This window comes from Cetorhinus maximus, chromosome 24 (genome assembly GCF_964194155.1).
Source record: "Cetorhinus maximus chromosome 24, sCetMax3.hap1.1, whole genome shotgun sequence".
Lineage (NCBI taxonomy): Eukaryota > Metazoa > Chordata > Chondrichthyes > Lamniformes > Cetorhinidae > Cetorhinus > Cetorhinus maximus.
Genome location: NC_135902.1, coordinates 15,249,718 through 15,269,004, shown reverse-complemented (window position 1 = coordinate 15,269,004; position 19,287 = coordinate 15,249,718). Strand labels below are relative to the sequence as shown.

Sequence of the window (19,287 nt, the reverse complement as noted above, 5' to 3'; positions counted from 1 at the left end):
AACGTCATAATCAGTAGCAGTTTACACAAAAAGGCCTACGAAGATATCATAAAAGTAACTCCATTAGGGTTACGTTTGTGATTCTGTGCTCTCAGCAGGGACCTAAGCTTAACAGTAGTGCAAATCAGAAACAGGTGATAACGCTGCACTGATTTTTCAACTGTTCCCATCGAGAAAGGAAACCCATCTGGGAGGAGGTTTGCTGAATCTCTTTTTGACCTTTTTTGAACATATTCTAATTCCTGTTCCAACAATATTTCAGGGCTGACAGATAGCAAATTAATGCCAAAAGACACGTTATTGGAGGAAAATGTGGGCAGCAGGTACGATTCCTTCTCCCACACCTTCCAGTGTAATAGGTGTAGCAATGATACATTCAAATTTGGATCTAAGAGGTAAAAGAACAATGCACAGTCCCAACATGACACTAAATTTTGTTAAATGGATAATGAAATCCTTCCAACTTTCGTTCAGAGCTGTTCTGTATTCTAGACATTTTTCAATGCAGATGAATGCTCACAAACAACATTTAGACCTGGTGCAAAAATATTTTATTGCTAACATATGCAAAGTTAGGTGGTGTGGTATTTACTGTGTATTTACAATCACAGACAGCAGTTTTATTACTGGGAAGGGGAGCAAATTCAGCACATTTAAATAAATACAGGGGCCTGCCACTGGCAGAAGCAACAAAGCTACCAATATCCCCCCTCTCTCCCATACAGCAAGATGACACCCTTTCTGCACATAAAGGGGAAAAGAAAAGTACCAACATTTCCAGATCCTACAGTTTATTGATTTTTTTTTATTTTCTGAGAAACAGTATCCCTTTGGTGGGCTAGCGAGACTGGAATATGAAACTATCAATCAAAACGACACAAACACACTCCTTCACATCATTCCGGCTTGTCGTTTTCAAGGCAGCGTAAGCACATTTACTCAAACAACATGCCATTAGTACCATGTAAATCAGCACAGTTATTTGCATTTTATCTGCAGAGGATTCTTCTTTGAAGCATTGGCTGCTGTTAAAAGGTGAACTTGAAGAGGTCCTTTTCTTTTGTGTTTTTCCTACAACATTAACTTGTAACAGCACAAATAGTCAGGTTACAATCTTGTTTTCACCTGCCCACTGTCATCCGGTGGTCACTCAGTTGTTTTTCAATGCCATTACTTCACTTTAACTTTACAAAAAGTCTTTTGATTAATACACAAAATGCAATATAGGTCCTGGTGTACTCGTTCCTGTGCATAAAAATCAACAGTGCCAGAACAACAAGGAATAACAAGTGCTCACCAAAAGATAGATTAGTTAGGCTTTTGGTTCAAAATCTGAATATAGGTTAGTGTCAATGAAAGATTAACAGTACAAGTTGTTTATACTTGTCATATTCTGGTAGTTCCTTTAAAATTCAGTCCACAGAGTCACTTTAGTACAGATATATGTTCCTCACTAGCAGCTGTAGAAACGGCATGAACAGTATCAAAATGAATAAAGCTTCAAAACCACTGCCAATCTTATCTAAAAAAAGTTTTAAAAGTTCCAAAGTTTAGTTACAGCCCTTGTTAATGGGCTTACAAAAAAAACGCAAAACCGAATTATTATGGAAGGTTGAGAGAATTTTAATGAGATTTGCTTTGTGTGGAAAGGGATGGGGGAAAGAGAGGGTATTTTGAAGACTGGTAAAATGGGACACTGTTTCTAACTTGTACCTTCTCCAATGTTCAACATCCAGATCAAGCTTCAACTTCCAGTCCAATAAACAAAATGGAAAATACGCAAGCATCCCTCTCTTGTGGTTATATACAAGTAGTGTCTTTCATACTTTTTTTCTAAAAAGGATTCCCCACTTGTTTACACAGTAGCTTATACAGCAGTGTATATAAATCAGCTTTACAGACTTTGAGGGACAACAGAAACCCCAAACATCAAAACAAAGAAGCTAATCCCTATGTAGTATTTACAGTTAGAGATTGCAATAAAACTAATCGCAGCATCTGCAGTGCATGGAGCTTAAAGTAAATGCTAGAACTTTACAATAATAATCTAAGGGAAATTAGGTGTGTGGGGGATGTGTGTGTGTGTTTTTTTTAAATACAGCTTGTTTATCACAGCTGCAGCAACCCCAAAGCTCACATCAAGAGGTCATCTTTGAGCTGCGATTTTCTGCAGGGGCACGATACTTGTCTCATACATGCAAAGAAGCTCTTAAAATTCTTTTGTCTCCTTATTTTCAAATAGGTGAAACCTCTGTTGAACAGTAAGTCCTTCTTTGAGGCTCTGTGAAAGGAAGGCAGGAAAAATGACCATCAGTGCAGCACACAATCAGACCAAGACATAAAACTGGAAGAATCAATATTTTCACTCTTACCAGTGTTCCATTACACTTGCCTAACAAGGGGATTTGAGGTGGACAAAAATCAAAAGTTTAAGGTTTAATCAGTAATTTTCTATAAAATGCTAAAGATTCTTTGCAGCTGTATTTGTTCTTGCCAGTACTAAAGTTTCTAACTACAGTATGCATCTTTATTAACCAATTCGCTCAACTCCCATTGTTTCTAATTATAGTCTGGACGCCTGTTTTGATCAATTCAAAGATGTGAAATATTTGCATCAATGGTATAAAAGCAAGTTGGTGATGGATGACTATAATAAATCTAATATGTTTGCAGTAAAATGTATGTTTCTTGTAATTTTAACAAAAATGTGCCTGAAGTTCCAGAAGTCAATTCACCTGAATTATTAATTATATAGGCTAACAAGGTGACTAACAATTGGTAACACAATGGTTGAATTTCACAAGCAACAAATATCTATTCGACCTACTGCAGCCATTAAATATTGTAGAAAAATAACATTTTCATCTTGGTTTATTGATGTACATCTTCAGAAAAATTGTTGCATACCATCTAACTCACCTTACACAGACAATGCAGCAAGATTATTTTGCACATTAAATGATCAACTGAGCATTCAGTGAACAGTCAGCAACAGTACCATACATGCATATATTCAGGCACAGCAAGGACAAAGACAATAAAAGCTGCAATTAAAGTAGGCACCACACAATTGCAACAAAATAAACAACAGGATTTTAGTTGGTAGTGTCCCATTTTGTATACAAATACAAGGTCCTGTCATTAAATTATCAGACTGCTCCTCTGATGTGCAGGATTGGATGAGCAGAAATTTGTTTCCAATTAAACAATTACTTTGGTCTTCTCGATGTTTTTGGGCCCAGCTCCAAACTCCATTCCTGAGCTGCTGACTCTAGTCCTCTTCCTAGCAACAGTCAGAATTAACCCAGTCTCTTTTCAACTTTTGTGTCATGTTTGACCCTGAGATGGACTTCTGAACTCATATTCACGCCATCACCAAGATCTCCCATTGCTCGACTTTGTCCCTATCTCAGCTGATCTGCTGCTGAAACCCTTATTCCTGTTTTCATTACCATCAGACTCAACTTTTCTAACACACTCCTGGCTGGTCTCCCGCATTCTACCCTCCATAAACTTGAGGTCATCCAAAACTCTACTGCCCACGTCTTAACATGCAGCAAGTCTCGTTCCCCCATCACCCCTGTGCTCACTGACCTACACTGGCTCCTGGGCAAGCAACAACTTAATTTTAAAATTTTCATCTTTTCAAATCACTCCATGTCCTTGCCCCTCCCTATCTCTGTAATCTTCTCCAGCTCCACAACCTTCTGAGATATCTGAGCTCATCTAATTCCGACCTCTTGAGTACCCCCGGTTTTAAATGCTCCACCATTGGTGGCCATGCCTTCAGTTTCCCAGGTCCCAAACTCTGGAATGCTCTCCCCAAATCTCTCCACCACTCTAACTTAGTCTCCTCCTTCAAGACACTCCTCAAAACCTACCTCATTGACCAAGCTTGTGGTCATTTGATTTAATGGCCCAAACCTTCCCTGTCAGCAGCAATGCTGGGTGCATTGCTGCTGTGTGCAAAGCTTTCTGTGCCCTGATCGTAGTGCACGTTTTCAGCTGGGTATAAGAAATGGGCCAGCACATGAGTGCATGTCTGATAAGCGTAGAAGATGATGGACCTTACAACAGTAGCTGCCATATTCAGGTAAGTTTTTAAAGGTCTTTCAATGAGTGGGCGGGTGAGTAGCTGGGAGCGTTAGTCAGGTTTGGGGGGGGGGGGGGACGGGTTTAGTTGGGTTGGCTGGCTTAGCTGGTCTCAGAAGCTTTGCCCGGAGCGGGGGCATAACTCAGATCGGGTCGGGGGTGGGGGACTTAGTGGCTCCCCTTTGGTGGTGGTGGGTAGTCAGTTTGGGGAGGTGTAGTCAAATCGGCCTGGTGGGGTGATTTGGGCAGCCGCTGGGTTGGTTTGGTGCTCAGTTTAGTTATGCCGGTTGACAGAGATAAAACTGTGTAATTATTTCCAGGATATATATCCAAGTCAGTCCTGTGTATCTGGCCCAAGTCTCTGACCCTGATCTCAGTGATAGAGATTTTCACGGAAGGTCCTGGGAAGTGCAACTCAGCCCATCTGAAGTTTAAACTTCCTGGGCAATTACATTGCAGGTGTATGCTGGGACTTCCACAGGGTCCTGATGTGCAACAAAGATTTCAATCTAGATTTCACTGTTCTAAACATTGGAAGATTCGGGCTAATATTTCCTACGTGACTCAGTATCATAATTGATTTTATAATGCTCCTGTGAAGTGCCTTGGGACATTTCATTATGTTAAAGATGCCAAATTAATATAAGTTATTGTTGTTCGTTTTTTTCTGCTCTGCAGGACACATTATCCAAGCTAACATGATTCACTTTCAAACCACAGGGCTGGACACAAGCTAGCTATGCTTCCAGATCTGTATTATGATACCTGAGGAGAAAGTTAAGTGTTAATCAAATCAAGAAAAAGTTTGAAGATGATGTGCGTTTCAGGTAAGAGAGACCAGTAAAGAAGCTAAATTTTCCCACTTTTTGCTCACATTGAAAACAGCAGAACACTACTGTCACAAAGATCAAAGAGGGATTTGATGCAAGATCAATAATTACCTAATATGTCTCACTTCAGAACCTTGAACATTTTCCCACTGTATCAGAATGCCATTTTAACTTCCTAATCAGCAATCCTTGTGGCTACTTTGAGTGAGATTGCCCATTTATCACCAATTGCATGCAATGAATTTGAGCTCAGATTCAGATTGCTCAACAGTACTAGAGGATGAAATTCCATCAGAGCCAAGTTCAGGCCACAGAAAATTTCAAAATAATATTTTACCCCATTGCACCACCCAATCTTTGAGGTGATTTGAATAGGTTGTTAAAGCATGATGTCACAAATGATAATATCTACTAAAGCACAAGCATGACAAACACCCACTTGAATTTCAGAAGACATATATGGCTTAGGGCAGTCAATTATTACAAGACACTCATCTTCAACTGTGTTAACTGGATTCTGTAGCACCCTTGGGTATATAGGTTTAGCAACCTAATAGCATGATATCAGCTTGAAAGGTTCTCTTCCTCACTGATTTTAAGGAAGAACCAAAGGTAGGCTGAGCTACTGTGTGGAGATTGTTCTCTCGTTGGAAGCGAGATTATTTTGTTCACGAGAAACATAGCTAACAACCCTTAGCATGGGTTGGGCTATTTCAGTCTCAAATCTAGACTACTGATATGTAAAATAGCTGGTCAGTAGCCTAACCATCACTTAAGCTGCAGTTTTGTGGTTCATGCCAATAAACATTAAAACAACATAAGTGGAAATCCTCCATTAATAAACTAGTTGATGCACAGCAAAGTGGAACATTCTGCATCAGCCACGGACACACAGTGCAAGAGGTTTAATTTTGCAGCACAGTTCTGAATAAGCATGCACAAAACAAACAAAATTTTTATATTCGCACACCCACAGTTTTCAAAAATTGTGGCAGAGCATTGCATTGATTTGGCAAACCAGTGGAACTGGGCAACATACAAAGTAAACATAAAAGAAACACACAGAGGCCAGGCGAATATACTAAACCTCTGATGCTGTTGTTAGGTCATCATAGCCAAAGACAGGTGTTGATCTATCTTAGGAACATTGGAACAGGAGTAGGCCATTCAGCCGCACAAGCCTGTTATGCCATCAATCAGATCATGGCTGACCTGTATCCTAACTCTATCCATTCAGCTTGGCTCCACATCCTTTAAAACCTTGTCTCCAAAAATCTATTAATCTCAGACTTAAATTTATTAACTAAGCTAGCGTCAGCTACTTTTTGAGAGAATATTTCCTATTTGCTTCCACTGTTTGGAATAGCTTGCAATCAAGGACAGAAGTGAAGGAACTTCTACTTAAAGATTCCCACAATTATTTTCCCACTAGTTGAATCACTGCACAAGCTATGGAACTCTACATTTTGGATCATGCTAATTATTAAGGCAGATGCCGGTATACTGCAGAATCTCTACATTGTGACACTATGAAATAATTGATAAGATTGTTGTGCAGAAATCAAACAAGTTTTATATAAATTTAGTATCTCTAACTCATCTTAAACTCAAATTTAAAAATATGCCTGCAGACACAGCAGTGAGAGATTTAATTCCACACAGGCCAAAGCAGAGTCCAGGAAATAAACCCAGACAGATCCCAGTGCATGTCCACACAAAAAAAAAGAAAACCATCCCAACTCCCACAGTGACATGCCTTCACTCAGTGACAATAACCAATGGTGGTTTACCTAAAGGGAAGGTGTCAATCATCAAGCAGCTCTAGCTGTCCCATGCCAGCGCTTTACTCACAGACTAAAGGGCGACGAAGGGGAGCAAAACGAAATAAGGTTAGAAAGCAAAGCATCAATATTAACCTATGAGCCACAGAGTAATATTTTTGGCTGGATTTTGCCCAGTGTTAAATAGTTTATCACAAGGGATAGTTTATGAAAAGTAATGAGATACAGAGTAGTCTATGGTGGTTCTTCCATGCAAGCTGATCCGAGTGACTTTGTTCTTTTCCTTCACCAAAAGTGGCCCAAAGTTTCTTTTTATTGCTTTAAAAAAGTTTTCTATTGCTCTCTTCTCTTTTCAGTCATCTTACATTCTACCTTTAAGGGTACAGCCAGCAGAATCACATCATTAACAGTACAGTGTTCATCCAAGTTAGGACTGATAAAGGCTTTGTACTGATCTCAGAATGGGGAAAAAGATCATTCCCGACTTAGCTTTGATGAATCTTTCAAAGGCATACCATACCTACAGAAAATGCAATGTTTAAAAAACTTTCCCATTGTTATTTCCCCAATGAAAAATAATCTCCCAGCAACCCCACAAGCTGTTTCCCTGATTTTCCAAATGCAACACCGTAACTGACTACTGTTGATGTATTGAATTAGTTCTCAAATGACTCCTGTGAATTTTCCTTCACTTCTCTGATGCTGCTGACTTTCTAACCAGATAAGAGGTTCTTTACTTGGGGAATCATACCCATTACTGGGGGCATTTTAGATAGAGTCATTTCCAAAAAGGTGCACATCACTTATTTATTTATTTAATTTTAAAGCTGCGAAGGTATCAGAGAGTAACCAGTCCATGTCCCCAGAAGGCTGTTACCATATCCCCAGGAGGGAACCACCACTTTCAGTCAGGGGGTGGGGGGAAGGAAAATACTGCAGAAAAAGGATTTCCACTTTTATACCACAAATCCTCCCTCTCAAATAGGGCATTGGTTGTAATAAAGGAAGACAGTGAGAATTTTTGTCATTACAACAGGTTTTTAATCAGGCTAGGTTTCTCTACATTTGGACTAATACTGCAAATCATTTTAAACTAACACTAAGGTTTAACTAGACAAAAATTATAACTGGTCACAGTTGTAATTTGCCTGGATTATTTTAAACGTTATATAAACTCAACATTCCTCCTCAAAGATCAGCTTTGCATGGGAACAATTTACCGTGATAAGCATATAATTAAATTAAAACAAATAAATGATACACAACCTGACTTGGTGGCTTACCTGATGATGAAGTACCTAAAAATGTGAAGACACATAACTCAAAAACCCACAAGACAAATCAGTAATGTAGGGCTACCTCATGTACATTTGTTTTTAAACTATCCACCAAGTTAAGTCATGCATTTCTTTTATACCACAGGCAGGTTTTTTTTGTGTGCATATGTAGGAATTGAAAATATTCTTTTGTACCATCAGAAAGGCTTGAAGCATGAAATTCTACCCCCACCCAGTATCCTTCTCCTGAAGCAGCTGACTAACACTGGGGTATGGTGTCCCTGAAAGTTGATACTCATTGCCAGCAGGCATTTTATCATGGATGCTAAGCAGCAGAGTCTAATCCCATTCCTCACTCAATGCCCATAAGGGTGTACTTTCCAGGAGAAGTCAGTGATGGCTACACAATTGGAAAGCCTGGCTGTTTTTTTTCCACCATTTCCTATACTAGAAGCGATAATCCTAATTTTAATGCCGCTTTCATACACTAAACCAACGGATGTGAATACCTCACTACTACAGGTGGCACTTAGGCGTAATTTGAAAGTCATCCTGATGGTTAAATAACTATAGTCTTTTCCATGTCCACGCCTGGGGTATAAAACTCACTTATCAGAGCACGTCAAATGTTTCAGGAATTACATATAGCACCTAATTTCCTTCCAATTTACATGTTCAGCATGTTTATTTCCATCTTGGATTAAATCAAAAATGTTAGATTAGTTAGTAGACAAAGGAGAGGTTAGTTTTCCAGGTTCAGTAATTTAGAATTAAATTTTGTAAGCATAATTGGTTATTTATTAACGTGTAGAGATTTCCTCTTCTTCCTGAACAGCTTACCTGCATAATGGAGATTGAATGCCTTAGTGCAATCCTTAGTCCATACTAGTTTGTAGCAACTGTGACACTACCAGCTCTGAGCTAGTTTATTAAGTGGAATAATAAAATGATGCTTGACAGAATACGTACGATAATATTAGCAAATATACCGAAGTACTCGACATTAGTGGCATTGCTTCAGGTTCAATCGTGCTGAGAACAGATATGGGAAATGTCGAACAATAGACAGCTTACCTTTGACCTCAGTGTTCGATCTGCTCGTTTTGCTGCAGCTGCCATCTTTAGGATATCTGGATTGCTTTTTGATTTCATTATATCTGATAAAAAATATATTTCACTTTTTTTTTAAATTGGCCTCCCACTTTCTCCAAGACTCAATTTCAAGAATGTAAGTTCAAAGTCACTTTTATACATCAAACTGTCCCCGCCTCCACAAAATGTGCTTACAACCAATTTCATTTTATCAGTCATAACGATGGCAGTAATTGCTCCATGGTCCTTAGCACAGGTGAAACATTTCTACAACATTTTAGGGATTTAAGGAAAACAGTCTTCTTTCTGAATAATTTAACTCTATGGAGGAGCTATTGTAGGAGAAGTATTTTAAATGGAGTACTCAAGTTTCAGAAAGTTAAATTAATATTTTCTAACTTGTTGTAACAACAAATTTGTAACTAAACTCCCATTACCAGATGCATTTTCTCCATTTTGCCTCTCTTTTCCTGAAGACACTGATGTATATTGGAATACAGTTTCATGGGCATGAAAGCCCAGCCACTCAGTAGATGCAAGCTTGAGTGTCAACAGCATATTTGGTTAGAAGGTATGTCCTGCCCTTGCCAGCAGAGGTCACTGTATAGCAGAAGAGAACAGAGTGCAGGGAAGTGTTTTCTTTTTTCAATCTATCTGACAGCTGAGATCAGCTCCAGAGCATCCAACCTCACCCCAAATGAGATTTTTTTGAATCAGTACGCATGGCACTAAGCTTGGGGCATTCCTGGCTTGCACTCTTTTCATAGTAGGTCCAGATGAAACTCTTCAGTCCATAAGATTTCATCTTTTCGAAACAGCAAACTCGTCTTCCCATTACAGCATCCAGTGGTCTTACAATGAATCCACTGTTCTGGCCCCAACCACCTTTCTTGAAGGTTAATACCTAGATGACCCATTGTATAAATGAGTACATAAAGAGATTGTTCTTCACCAGAACAAAATATTCTATTTAAATCAGTAAAACTATATTTGCTATAATTTTTAATCCGTGTTTGCTGTACCATATCTGCTGTGCTCCGTTTCATCCATGGGCTGTTCCCCCAGTGCTTCCTGTGCCAGTTGGAGCTGCTCTTTTAGTCTGTTTACATCACGTTCCGATTTAGCCTTTACGATACTGAGCTCTGTGTAGATGTCCTTATACTTGTCTGTGGCATATTTTTTATCCTGAAGAAACAAATGTACTTGTGCAGAATTTACAAAGAAGTTACACTGTGTAGTCTCAACCCAATGATGGTAGCTCTAACTCCCAGGCTGTTCATCACTTAGTTGTGTCTTTGGCAAATTGTCCCTTCCAAGTCACCAGTCACTACAGCTTACATCTCATACACTCAACACCATCACTAGCCAGGAGGTTCACCACCACCTTTGACTTGACCAAGGAAAACTGCTAATCCTTCTCCATGGTCACGTCCTCCTACTACTCCAGGATCATTCTTGAAACTGAGGACAAACCCATACCCCTCAAACATTGAATACACCCTCTGACTTAACACTCTGAATTTTCCATCCTTTCTTCTATTCCCATCACACAGCAACAAATAAATCTCATTTAATGGAAAATTTAATTTAGCTGGTCTTATGGTTTTGAAATATTTGAGAAATTTTAATCTATATAGTCAACACTAATCTCATCACCGATGAAGGAAAATTGTGTTTTTTGAAACTGATCTCAAATGTAGGATTTGAAACAGATACAAACAAAACACCTGCATTTCTTCACCTGACACTAGTTACAATGATGGATTATGTTAATTAAAAACCAGGAAATCAGATAATTGCTGGGGGATTTTTAAGTATAATGTAATATTGGCATGGACACAATAGACCAAATGTTCCCCTTCTGTGCTGTAATCATCTATGGTTCTAAGCTGTATACATTTTATTTACACTGTCACTTTAATATTTGTGGATGGTGTTTTGGGTAGCGACACTAGATGGCACTAAACAATAAGAATTCTGCAAGGTCTTCAGGCTACTTTCCATTGCAAGTCCAACCATATGTAGAAGTGATTTCATACCCAGCTCTATTTAGTTTCTGTTGTACACTACTAAATGTAACAGCTCCTATTTTTAAGATTTAAAAACTAGTACAAGTACAACAAGAGAATTATCATCAAGTTACAGTACCTGACATAGAGAATGCCAGCTAAAACAAAGAGCGACTGCAGAATAAGAGACAGAGACATGGGGCAGCTAACCATTCAGCAATGGAGGAGGCCCAGGTGTGCTGGGTTGCAGGGACATGAGGGGGAAACAAAAACTGTAAGAATCAGGAGTGGCTGAGGCAGCAACACAAGAATATTTAGCCTTTACAATCAGCTTAAGTGAATGTGGAATTCTTGGGGGAGCAGAAGCAAAATTGCAGGATTCCCATGGTAAACCAAGATCCTGACTTTACCAGTGCCAAAGCCTCTGTCACTCATGATTCTGGTACCAAATCCACAATTCAATTATTAAATAGTGGGAGAAATTCTGCAACAATTTCTGAGGGCACAAAATGGCCTGTTATATTGGTGTACAACTCTCAAGCTGCTTGCAATGCAAACTCTTACTCATTAGCCTGTTGGTTTGATCTTTTTTGACTTGTGCACGTTGTATGAAAATGAGTGTTGAACAGTCCAAATTCTCCAAACTCAATTAGAACCAGAAGCTGCAAAGTTTAATGATTGATAACGATGCACTTGTAACTTTCTGGTCATTGAATACAGTGTGGGAAAATGAGTACAGTAGTCTTTACATCATGCAAGTTATTATTATCTCTCCATACTTGGAAAAGATGAACCTTGGTTCCACGGGGACTTCTCAGAATACCAACTAGATACACGAGTGTAATAAAAACAAACAACATTTCACAGCTGATAATAAATCTGTGCCCTTTTACTACTCCTTCAAAAGATGAATATTAACTTTCTATTGCAAATGCACGACATGTTTAGTGAAGAATGGCAATAGCTTTCCTAACGGCTTATTTAATAAAGGTATTGTCTAGTTTGATAATGAGCTGTCCAGACCAGCAGATTCTCATCCTAACCTGTGCTGAGGTGGCCAATCTTGGTCAGGATAGCAGCTGGACACTACAATTAGTGTCCTTGGCTGGGGCACTCTGGGGGAAGCGAGGAAGTGGGTGTGTGGGTGGGAAGGAGAGGTGGTGGCTGCAGTTGGTAAAAGATAAACCAGGCTTCCAATTCCTGACTGTTATCCGCAGAGTTCTGCTAGAAACGCTAGTGCATGAATATATCAGGTGAATGCAGTAGCATTCCATGGGTGTTCCTACAACAGTTCGAGAAGGCAGCTCACCACCACCTTCTCAAAGGCAATTAGGGATGAGCAATAAATGCTGGTCTAGCCAGTGACGCCTGCATCCCATGAATGAATAAATAATGGAAAAAAAAAATCTACTGCCATTCAGCAAAGCTCTCACACAAAGATACACTGGAAAGGCTGCTGGTATGTCAAATGGAGTTTTGCCTTCAGTAGAGGATGAAATTAAAGGGAGGGCAAAATAATCTAAAAATAGCTCTCAGTTGGAACAGAAAACGGTTAAAGCTATCATCAGGCATTTCACATAGTGAGAAGAGTACTTACACGTTGAGCGGTCTGCAGTTCATCTTTCAGGGAATTAATTTCCTGTTTTAAGTACTGTATTTCCGATTCTTTAACTCGCAGCAACACCTAGACATGACGCAAATAATTCGTATTAAATATTGGAATGTTTCAATGGAACCCACCAAACTGCGGTGAAATGTTTTACCTATTGGGAAGGCTTGGCTCTAATTTCAGGGTTTAGAAGTTGCAATGTTCATGGCAGACTACAGCGCAAAAGTAAAACAATATTTTTGTGGAAACTGCACCAATCATTGTAAGATCTGATTGCAACTCTATTTTAAGTGCCATTTTTGACGGTTTTCAAAACTTGTTTTCACCAGGCTGAACAGAACATTTTTGGATTGTTTTGCATTATTTTTGCTCCAGCGCTTTTTGTTGTACAGCATAATCAATATAATTTTTTCACCCTGGTTCCGATTTTCCTTTGCTGTATTCAAATTTTTTGGGAGAATTTTTTCTTAAATATAAACAGTCTGACAAGACTTCCCCTAACTCACCAAAACTAAACATTTCACTGTTCAGCTCAGCCTTTCTCCTCTTCCAAATCTTGAGATTTTTCCTTCTTTTTCTGCATTCACAGTTATAATTCACGGCACCTTCTTATGACTCGCTCCATTCTCAAGAAAAATAGCACCAAGTAATTCTGAAGACCAAAACTAATCTGACAACAACTGGGCTCAGATCCTCATAAGCAGCAGTTAGTCAGTGTTAGTCTTGTATAATCAAATTCTGAATCAGGAACAAACTTGCTTGTAGGATACATTTAATACCTTGTCACTTTTGCTCAGAGTTTTGTTCTACATATGTGTGGCTTACCTCTAATTCATATACTTCTTTGCCTTGTGATAGGCCAGTGACATCCCCTCCACTGTCACTGGTCATCATTGTTCGCAGCCGGGTTATTTCTGTAGCTAAACGATTATTCAGTTCCTATTGGAAATAATAAACCATTAAAAAAAAACAGGAAAACAAAACACTCAACTTCACTTAAGATGATAAGACTCAAAAAGAAGAACACATGAACATAGAGGAGTGTGAGGAGGACGACTCTGGGACAGGCAGTCAGCAGCACCTAGAGGAGCCAGGAGTTGAAGGAGAGCGCGAGAGGAGCCAGGAGTTGAAGGAGAGCGCGAGAGGAGCCGGGAGTTGAAGGGGAGCGCGAGAGGAGCCGGGAGTTGAAGGGGAGCGCGAGAGGAGCCGGGAGTTGAAGGGGAGCGCGAGAGGAGCCGGGAGTTGAAGGGGAGCGCGAGAGGAGCCGGGAGTTGAAGGGGAGCGCGAGAGGAGCCGGGAGTTGAAGGGGAGCGCGAGAGGAGCCGGGAGTTGAAGGGGAGCGCGAGAGGAGCCGGGAGTTGAAGGGGAGCGCGAGAAGAGCCGGGAGTTGAAGGGGAGCGCGAGAGGAGCCGGGTGTGGAAGGGGAGCGCGAGAGGAGCCGGGTGTGGAAAGAGAGCGCGAGAGGAGCCAGGAGTTGAAGGAGAGCGCGAGAGGAGCCGGGAGTTGAAGGGGAGCGCGAGAGGAGCCAGGAGTTGAAGGAGAGCGCCAGAGGAGCCGGGAGTTGAAGGGGAGCGCGAGAGGAGCCGGGAGTTGAAGGGGAGCGCGAGAGGAGCCGGGAGTTGAAGGAGAGCGCGAGAGGAGCCGGGAGTTGAAGGGGAGCGCGAGAGGAGCCGGGAGTTGAAGGAGAGCGCGAGAGGAGCCAGGAGTTGAAGGAGAGCGCGAGAGGAGCCGGGAGTTGAAGGGGAGCGCGAGAGGAGCCGGGAGTTGAAGGGGAGCGCGAGAGGAGCCGGGAGTTGAAGGGGAGCGCGAGAGGAGCCGGGTGTGGAAGGGGAGCGCGAGAGGAGCCGGGTGTGAAAGGGGAGCGCGAGAGGAGCCGGGTGTGGAAGGGGAGCGCGAGAGGAGCCAGGTGTGGAAGAGAAGCTGGGAGGGCAGGGGTGACTGAGGGAGTTCGGTGAGGAGGGAACAAGGTGATCCTTTGAGTACCGTGAGTATGGCTGGATAAGCATTTACTACTTTTATTGCTTATAGTTTTTAAGGTCTTATTTTGTGGTTCATCGTTTGTAAGTGCTATATTCTGTAACAACGAGGAGCAGGGAAGAAGGGCCCAAGAGTAACTGATAATAAGTATCTTCCAAAAGGTTTAATTTAATTTAAAGGGGTAAGTCATGGCAGGAGAGCTCAAAGCCGTGATGTGCTCGTCCAGCTCAATATGGGAAGCCGGGCGCATTTCCAGTGCCTAGGGCCAGCATATGTGCGGGAAGTGTCTCCAGCTGCAGCTCCTGGAAGCCCGGGTTTTGGAGCTGGAGCGGCGGCTAGGGACACTGTGGAGCATCCGCGAGGCAGAGAGTATTGTGGATAGCACATATAGAGAGGTGGTCACACTGCAGGCTAAGAGTCCACAGGCAGGAAGGGAATGGGTGACCACCAGGCAAAGCAAGAGGACTAGGCAGGCAGTGCAGGAATCTCCTGTGGCTATTCCCCTGCAAAACAGATATACCTCATTGGATACTGTTGGGAGGGGAATGGCCTCAGGAGAAAGCAGCAACAGCCAAAGTCGTTGCACCGTGGTTGGCTCTGCTGCACAGGGGAGGAGTAAAAAGCGTGGGAATGCAATAGTTATAGGGGATTCAATTGCATGGGGAATAGATAGGCGTTTCTGTGGCCGCAAACGAGACTCCAGGATGGTATGTTGCCTCCCTGGTGCTAGGGTCAAGGATGTCTCAGAGCGGCTAGAGGACATTCTGAAGGGGGAGGGTGAACAGCCAGTGGTCGTGGTACACATTGGTACAAACGACATAGGTAAATGAAAGGGATGAGGTCCTAAAAGCAGAATATAGGGAGTTAGGAAAGTAAGTTGAAAAGTAGGACCTCAAAAGGTAGCGATCTCAGGATTACTACCGGTGCCACGTGCCAGTCACAGTAGAAATAGCAGGATATATTGGATGAATACGTGGCTGAAGAGATGGTGTGAAAGGGAGGGTTTCAGGTTCCTGGGGCATTGGGTTCTGGGGGAGGTGGGACCAGTACAAACTGGACGGGTTACACCTGGGCAGGATCAGGACTGATGTCCTAGGGGGAACATTAAATGGTTGGGGAAGGTTTAAACTAAAATGGCAGGGGGATGGGAACCTATGCAAGGAGTCAGAGGAAGGAGAATCAGAGACAAGAACAAAGACAGAAAGCGGAATCAGAAAAGTGATAGCCAGAGAAATCAAGGGCAAGAATCAAACAGGGTCTCAGTGAAAAATAGTGGGCACGGGACAAGTAATGTTAAAAAGACAAGCCTTAAGACTTTGTGCCTTAACGCGAGGAGCATTTGCAATAAAGTGGATGAATTAACCGTGCAAATAGATGTAAACAGGTATGATATAGTCGGGATTATGGAGACATGGCTGCAGGGTGACCAGGGATGGGAACTGACCATCCAGGGGTATTCAGTATTTAGGAGGGACAGACAAAAAGGAAAAGGCAGTGGAGTTGCTTTGCTGGTTAAAGAGGAAATGAATGCAATAGTGAGGAAAGATATTAGCTCCGACGATGTGGAATCTGCATGGGTAGAGCTGAGAAACACTAAGGGGCAAAAAACATTAATGGGGGTTGTATATAGACCCCCAAACTGTAGTGGTGATGTTGGGAATGGCATTAAACAGGAAATTAGAGATGCAAGCAATAAAGGAACATCTGTAATTATGGGTGACTTTAATTTGCATATAGATTGGGCAAATCAAATTAGTAACAATACCATAGAGGAGGAACTCCTGAAGTGTATACGGGATGTTTTTCTGGACCAATACATCGAGGAACCAACAAGAAAACAGGCCATCCTCGACTGGGTATTGTGTAATGAGAAAGGAATAATTGGCAATCTAGTTGTGCGAGGCCCCTTTAGGATGAGCAACCATAATATGATAGAATTCTTCATCAAGATGGAGAGTGACGTAGTTGATTCTGAGACTTGGGTCCTGAATCTTAATAAAGGAAACTACGATGGTATGAGGCGCGAGTTGGCTCTGACGGATTGGGAAACGTTACTGAAAGGGATGACGGTGGATAGGCAATGGCAAACATTCAAAGAGTGCATGGGTGAAGTACAACAATTTTTTATTCCTGTCTGGCGCAAAAATAAAACAGGAAAGGTGGCCAAACCATGGCTTACAAGGGAAATTAGAAATAGTATTAGATACAAGGAAAAACAACAGACCTGAGGATTGGGAGCAGTTTAGAATTCAGCAAAGGAGGACCAAGGGATTGATTAAGAAGGGTAAAATAGAGTACAAGAGTAAGCTTGCAGGGAACATAAAAACTGACTGTAAACGTTTCTATAGGTATGTGAAGAGAAAAAAAATTGGTGAAGACAAATGTAGGTCCCTTACAGTCAGAAACAGGGGAATTTATAATGGGGAACAAAGAAATGGCTGACTAACTAAATACATACTTTAGTTCTGTCTTTGCAAAGGAGGACACTAATAACATACCAGAAATGTTGGGGAACATAGGGTTTAGTGAGAGGGAGGAACTGAAAGAAATCAGTATTAGCAGGGAAATGGTGTTGGGGAAATTGATGGAATTGAAGGCCGATAAATCCCCGGGGCCTGATAATCTACATCCCAGAGTACTTAAGGAAGTGGCCCTAGAAATAGTGGATGTTTTGGTGGTCATCTTCCGAGATTCTATAGACTCTGGAACAGTTCAAACAGATCGGAGGATAGCTAATGTAACCCCACTATTTAAAAAGAGAGGCAGGGAGAAAACAGGGAATTATAGACCACTCAGCCTGACATCGGAAGTGGGGAAAATTCTAGAGTCCATTATAAAAGATTTAATAGCTGAGCACGTGGAAAACAGTGGCAGAATCGGACAGAGTCAGCATGGATTTATGAAAGGGAAATCACGCTTGGCAAATCTACTGGAATTTTTCAAGGATGTAACTAGTAAAGTTGATGAGGGGGAACCAGTGAATGTGGTTTATTTGGACTTTCAGAAGGCTTTCGACAAAGTCCCACATAAGAGATTGGCGTGTAAAATTAAAGCGCATGGGATTGGGGATAGTGTATTGAGATGAATAGAAAACTGGTTGGCAGACAGGAAACAAAGAGTATGAATAAATGGGTCTTTTCCGAATGGCAGGCAGTGACTAGTGGGGTACCGCAAGGATCGGTGCTGGGACCCCAGTTATTCACAATATATATTAATGATTTAGATGAGGGAATTAAATGTAATATCTCCAAATTTGCAGATGACACAAAGCTGGGTGGGAGGGTGAGCTGTGAGGAGGATGCAGAGATGTTTCAGTGTGATTTGGACAAGCTGAGTGAGTGGGCAAATGCATGGCAGATGCAGTATAATGTGGATAAATGTGAGGTTATCCATTTTGGTAGCAAAAAAAGGACGGCAGATTATTATCTGAACGGCTATAAATTGAGAGAGGGGAATGTGCAACGAGACCTGGGTATCCTTGTACACCAGTTGATGAAGGTAAGCATGCAGGTGCAGCAGTTGGTAAAGAAGGCAAATGGTATGTTGGCCTTCACAGCCAGAGGATTCGAGTACAGGAACAGGGATGTCTTGCTGAAATTGTACAGGGCCTTGGTGAGACCACACCTGGAATAGTGTGTGCAGTTTTGGTCTCCTTATCTGAGGAATGATGTACTTGCTATAGAGGGAGTGCAGTGAAGGTTTACCTGACTGATTCCTGGGATGACGGGACTGACATATTTAGAGAGATTGAGTCGATTAGGATTATATTCGCTGGATTTCAGAAGAATGAGGGGGGAATCTCAGAAACCTATAAAATTCTAACAGGACTAGACAGGGTAGACGCAGGAAGGATGTTCCCAATGGTGGGGGAGTCCAGAACCAGGGGTCACAGTCTGAGGATATGGGGTAGAGCATTTAGGACTGAGATGAGGAGAAATTTCTTCACCCAGAGAGTGGTGAGCCTGTGGAATTCGTTACCACAGAAAGTAGTTGAGACCAAAACATTGTATGTTTTCAAGAAGGAGTTAGATATAGCTCTTGGGGCGAAAGGGATCAAAGGGTATGGGGAGAAAGTGGGAGCAGACTATTGAGTTGGATGATCAGCCATGATCATAATGAATGGCGGAGCAGGCTCGAAGGGCCGAATGGTCTACTCCTGCTCCTAGTTTCTATGTTTCTAGAAGACAGAACAAAACAATTTGTTTGAAAAATGTCAAACTGTCAGAGAACATTTACACATTCAGCTACCAGTAAATTATGGTATCATGCAATTGTTTGATATTTCTTCTGCTAAGTGAGAGATAATAAACTCATGGCTGATCCAATGGTGCTACAAAGTGCAACTGGGTAGCGAAGGTTGACCCAAGTATCCATTGCCCAGGGGGGAATTTAGGAAAGAGATTTGGGAAAGGGGGCAATGGTTACTGAGTGGGGCAGATTGAGGGATTATCTGTCCTCAAAGAGAGTAAGTAACAGGTCAGAGGCTTCCATAACCAGTGCTGCTTGGTTGACCATGAATTAACAAAGTTAACCTTGTAAAAGAAATGTCAAAGGACCTTGAATTGACAATCAACTGCCAGGAACCTGGAAATAACCGGTGTCGGCCATCCTCCCTCTCCC

General features: G+C 41.6%; 1 protein-coding gene across 4 annotated transcripts in view; it reads right to left on the bottom strand.

Moving 5' to 3' along the window:
- Positions 1 to 534: 534 nt before the first annotated feature.
- LOC144699655 (myosin phosphatase Rho-interacting protein-like) overlaps positions 535 to 19,287 on the bottom strand; it is a 407,667-nt gene continuing 388,914 nt past the window's right edge. For 2 of the 4 annotated variants that reach the window (XM_078570766.1, XM_078570768.1), the window contains 6 exons: positions 13,516 to 13,629; positions 12,679 to 12,765; positions 10,095 to 10,257; positions 9,055 to 9,137; positions 6,713 to 6,776; positions 535 to 2,281 (listed from right to left, as the gene is read on the bottom strand). In XM_078570766.1, coding sequence (XP_078426892.1) covers positions 6,744 to 6,776; positions 9,055 to 9,137; positions 10,095 to 10,257; positions 12,679 to 12,765; positions 13,516 to 13,629 — 480 coding nt within the window. In that variant the 3' untranslated portion in view covers positions 535 to 2,281; positions 6,713 to 6,743. The remainder of the gene's footprint in view (positions 2,282 to 6,712; positions 6,777 to 9,054; positions 9,138 to 10,094; positions 10,258 to 12,678; positions 12,766 to 13,515; positions 13,630 to 19,287) is intronic. The other 2 variants (XM_078570764.1, XM_078570767.1) reach the window with 1 other exon arrangement.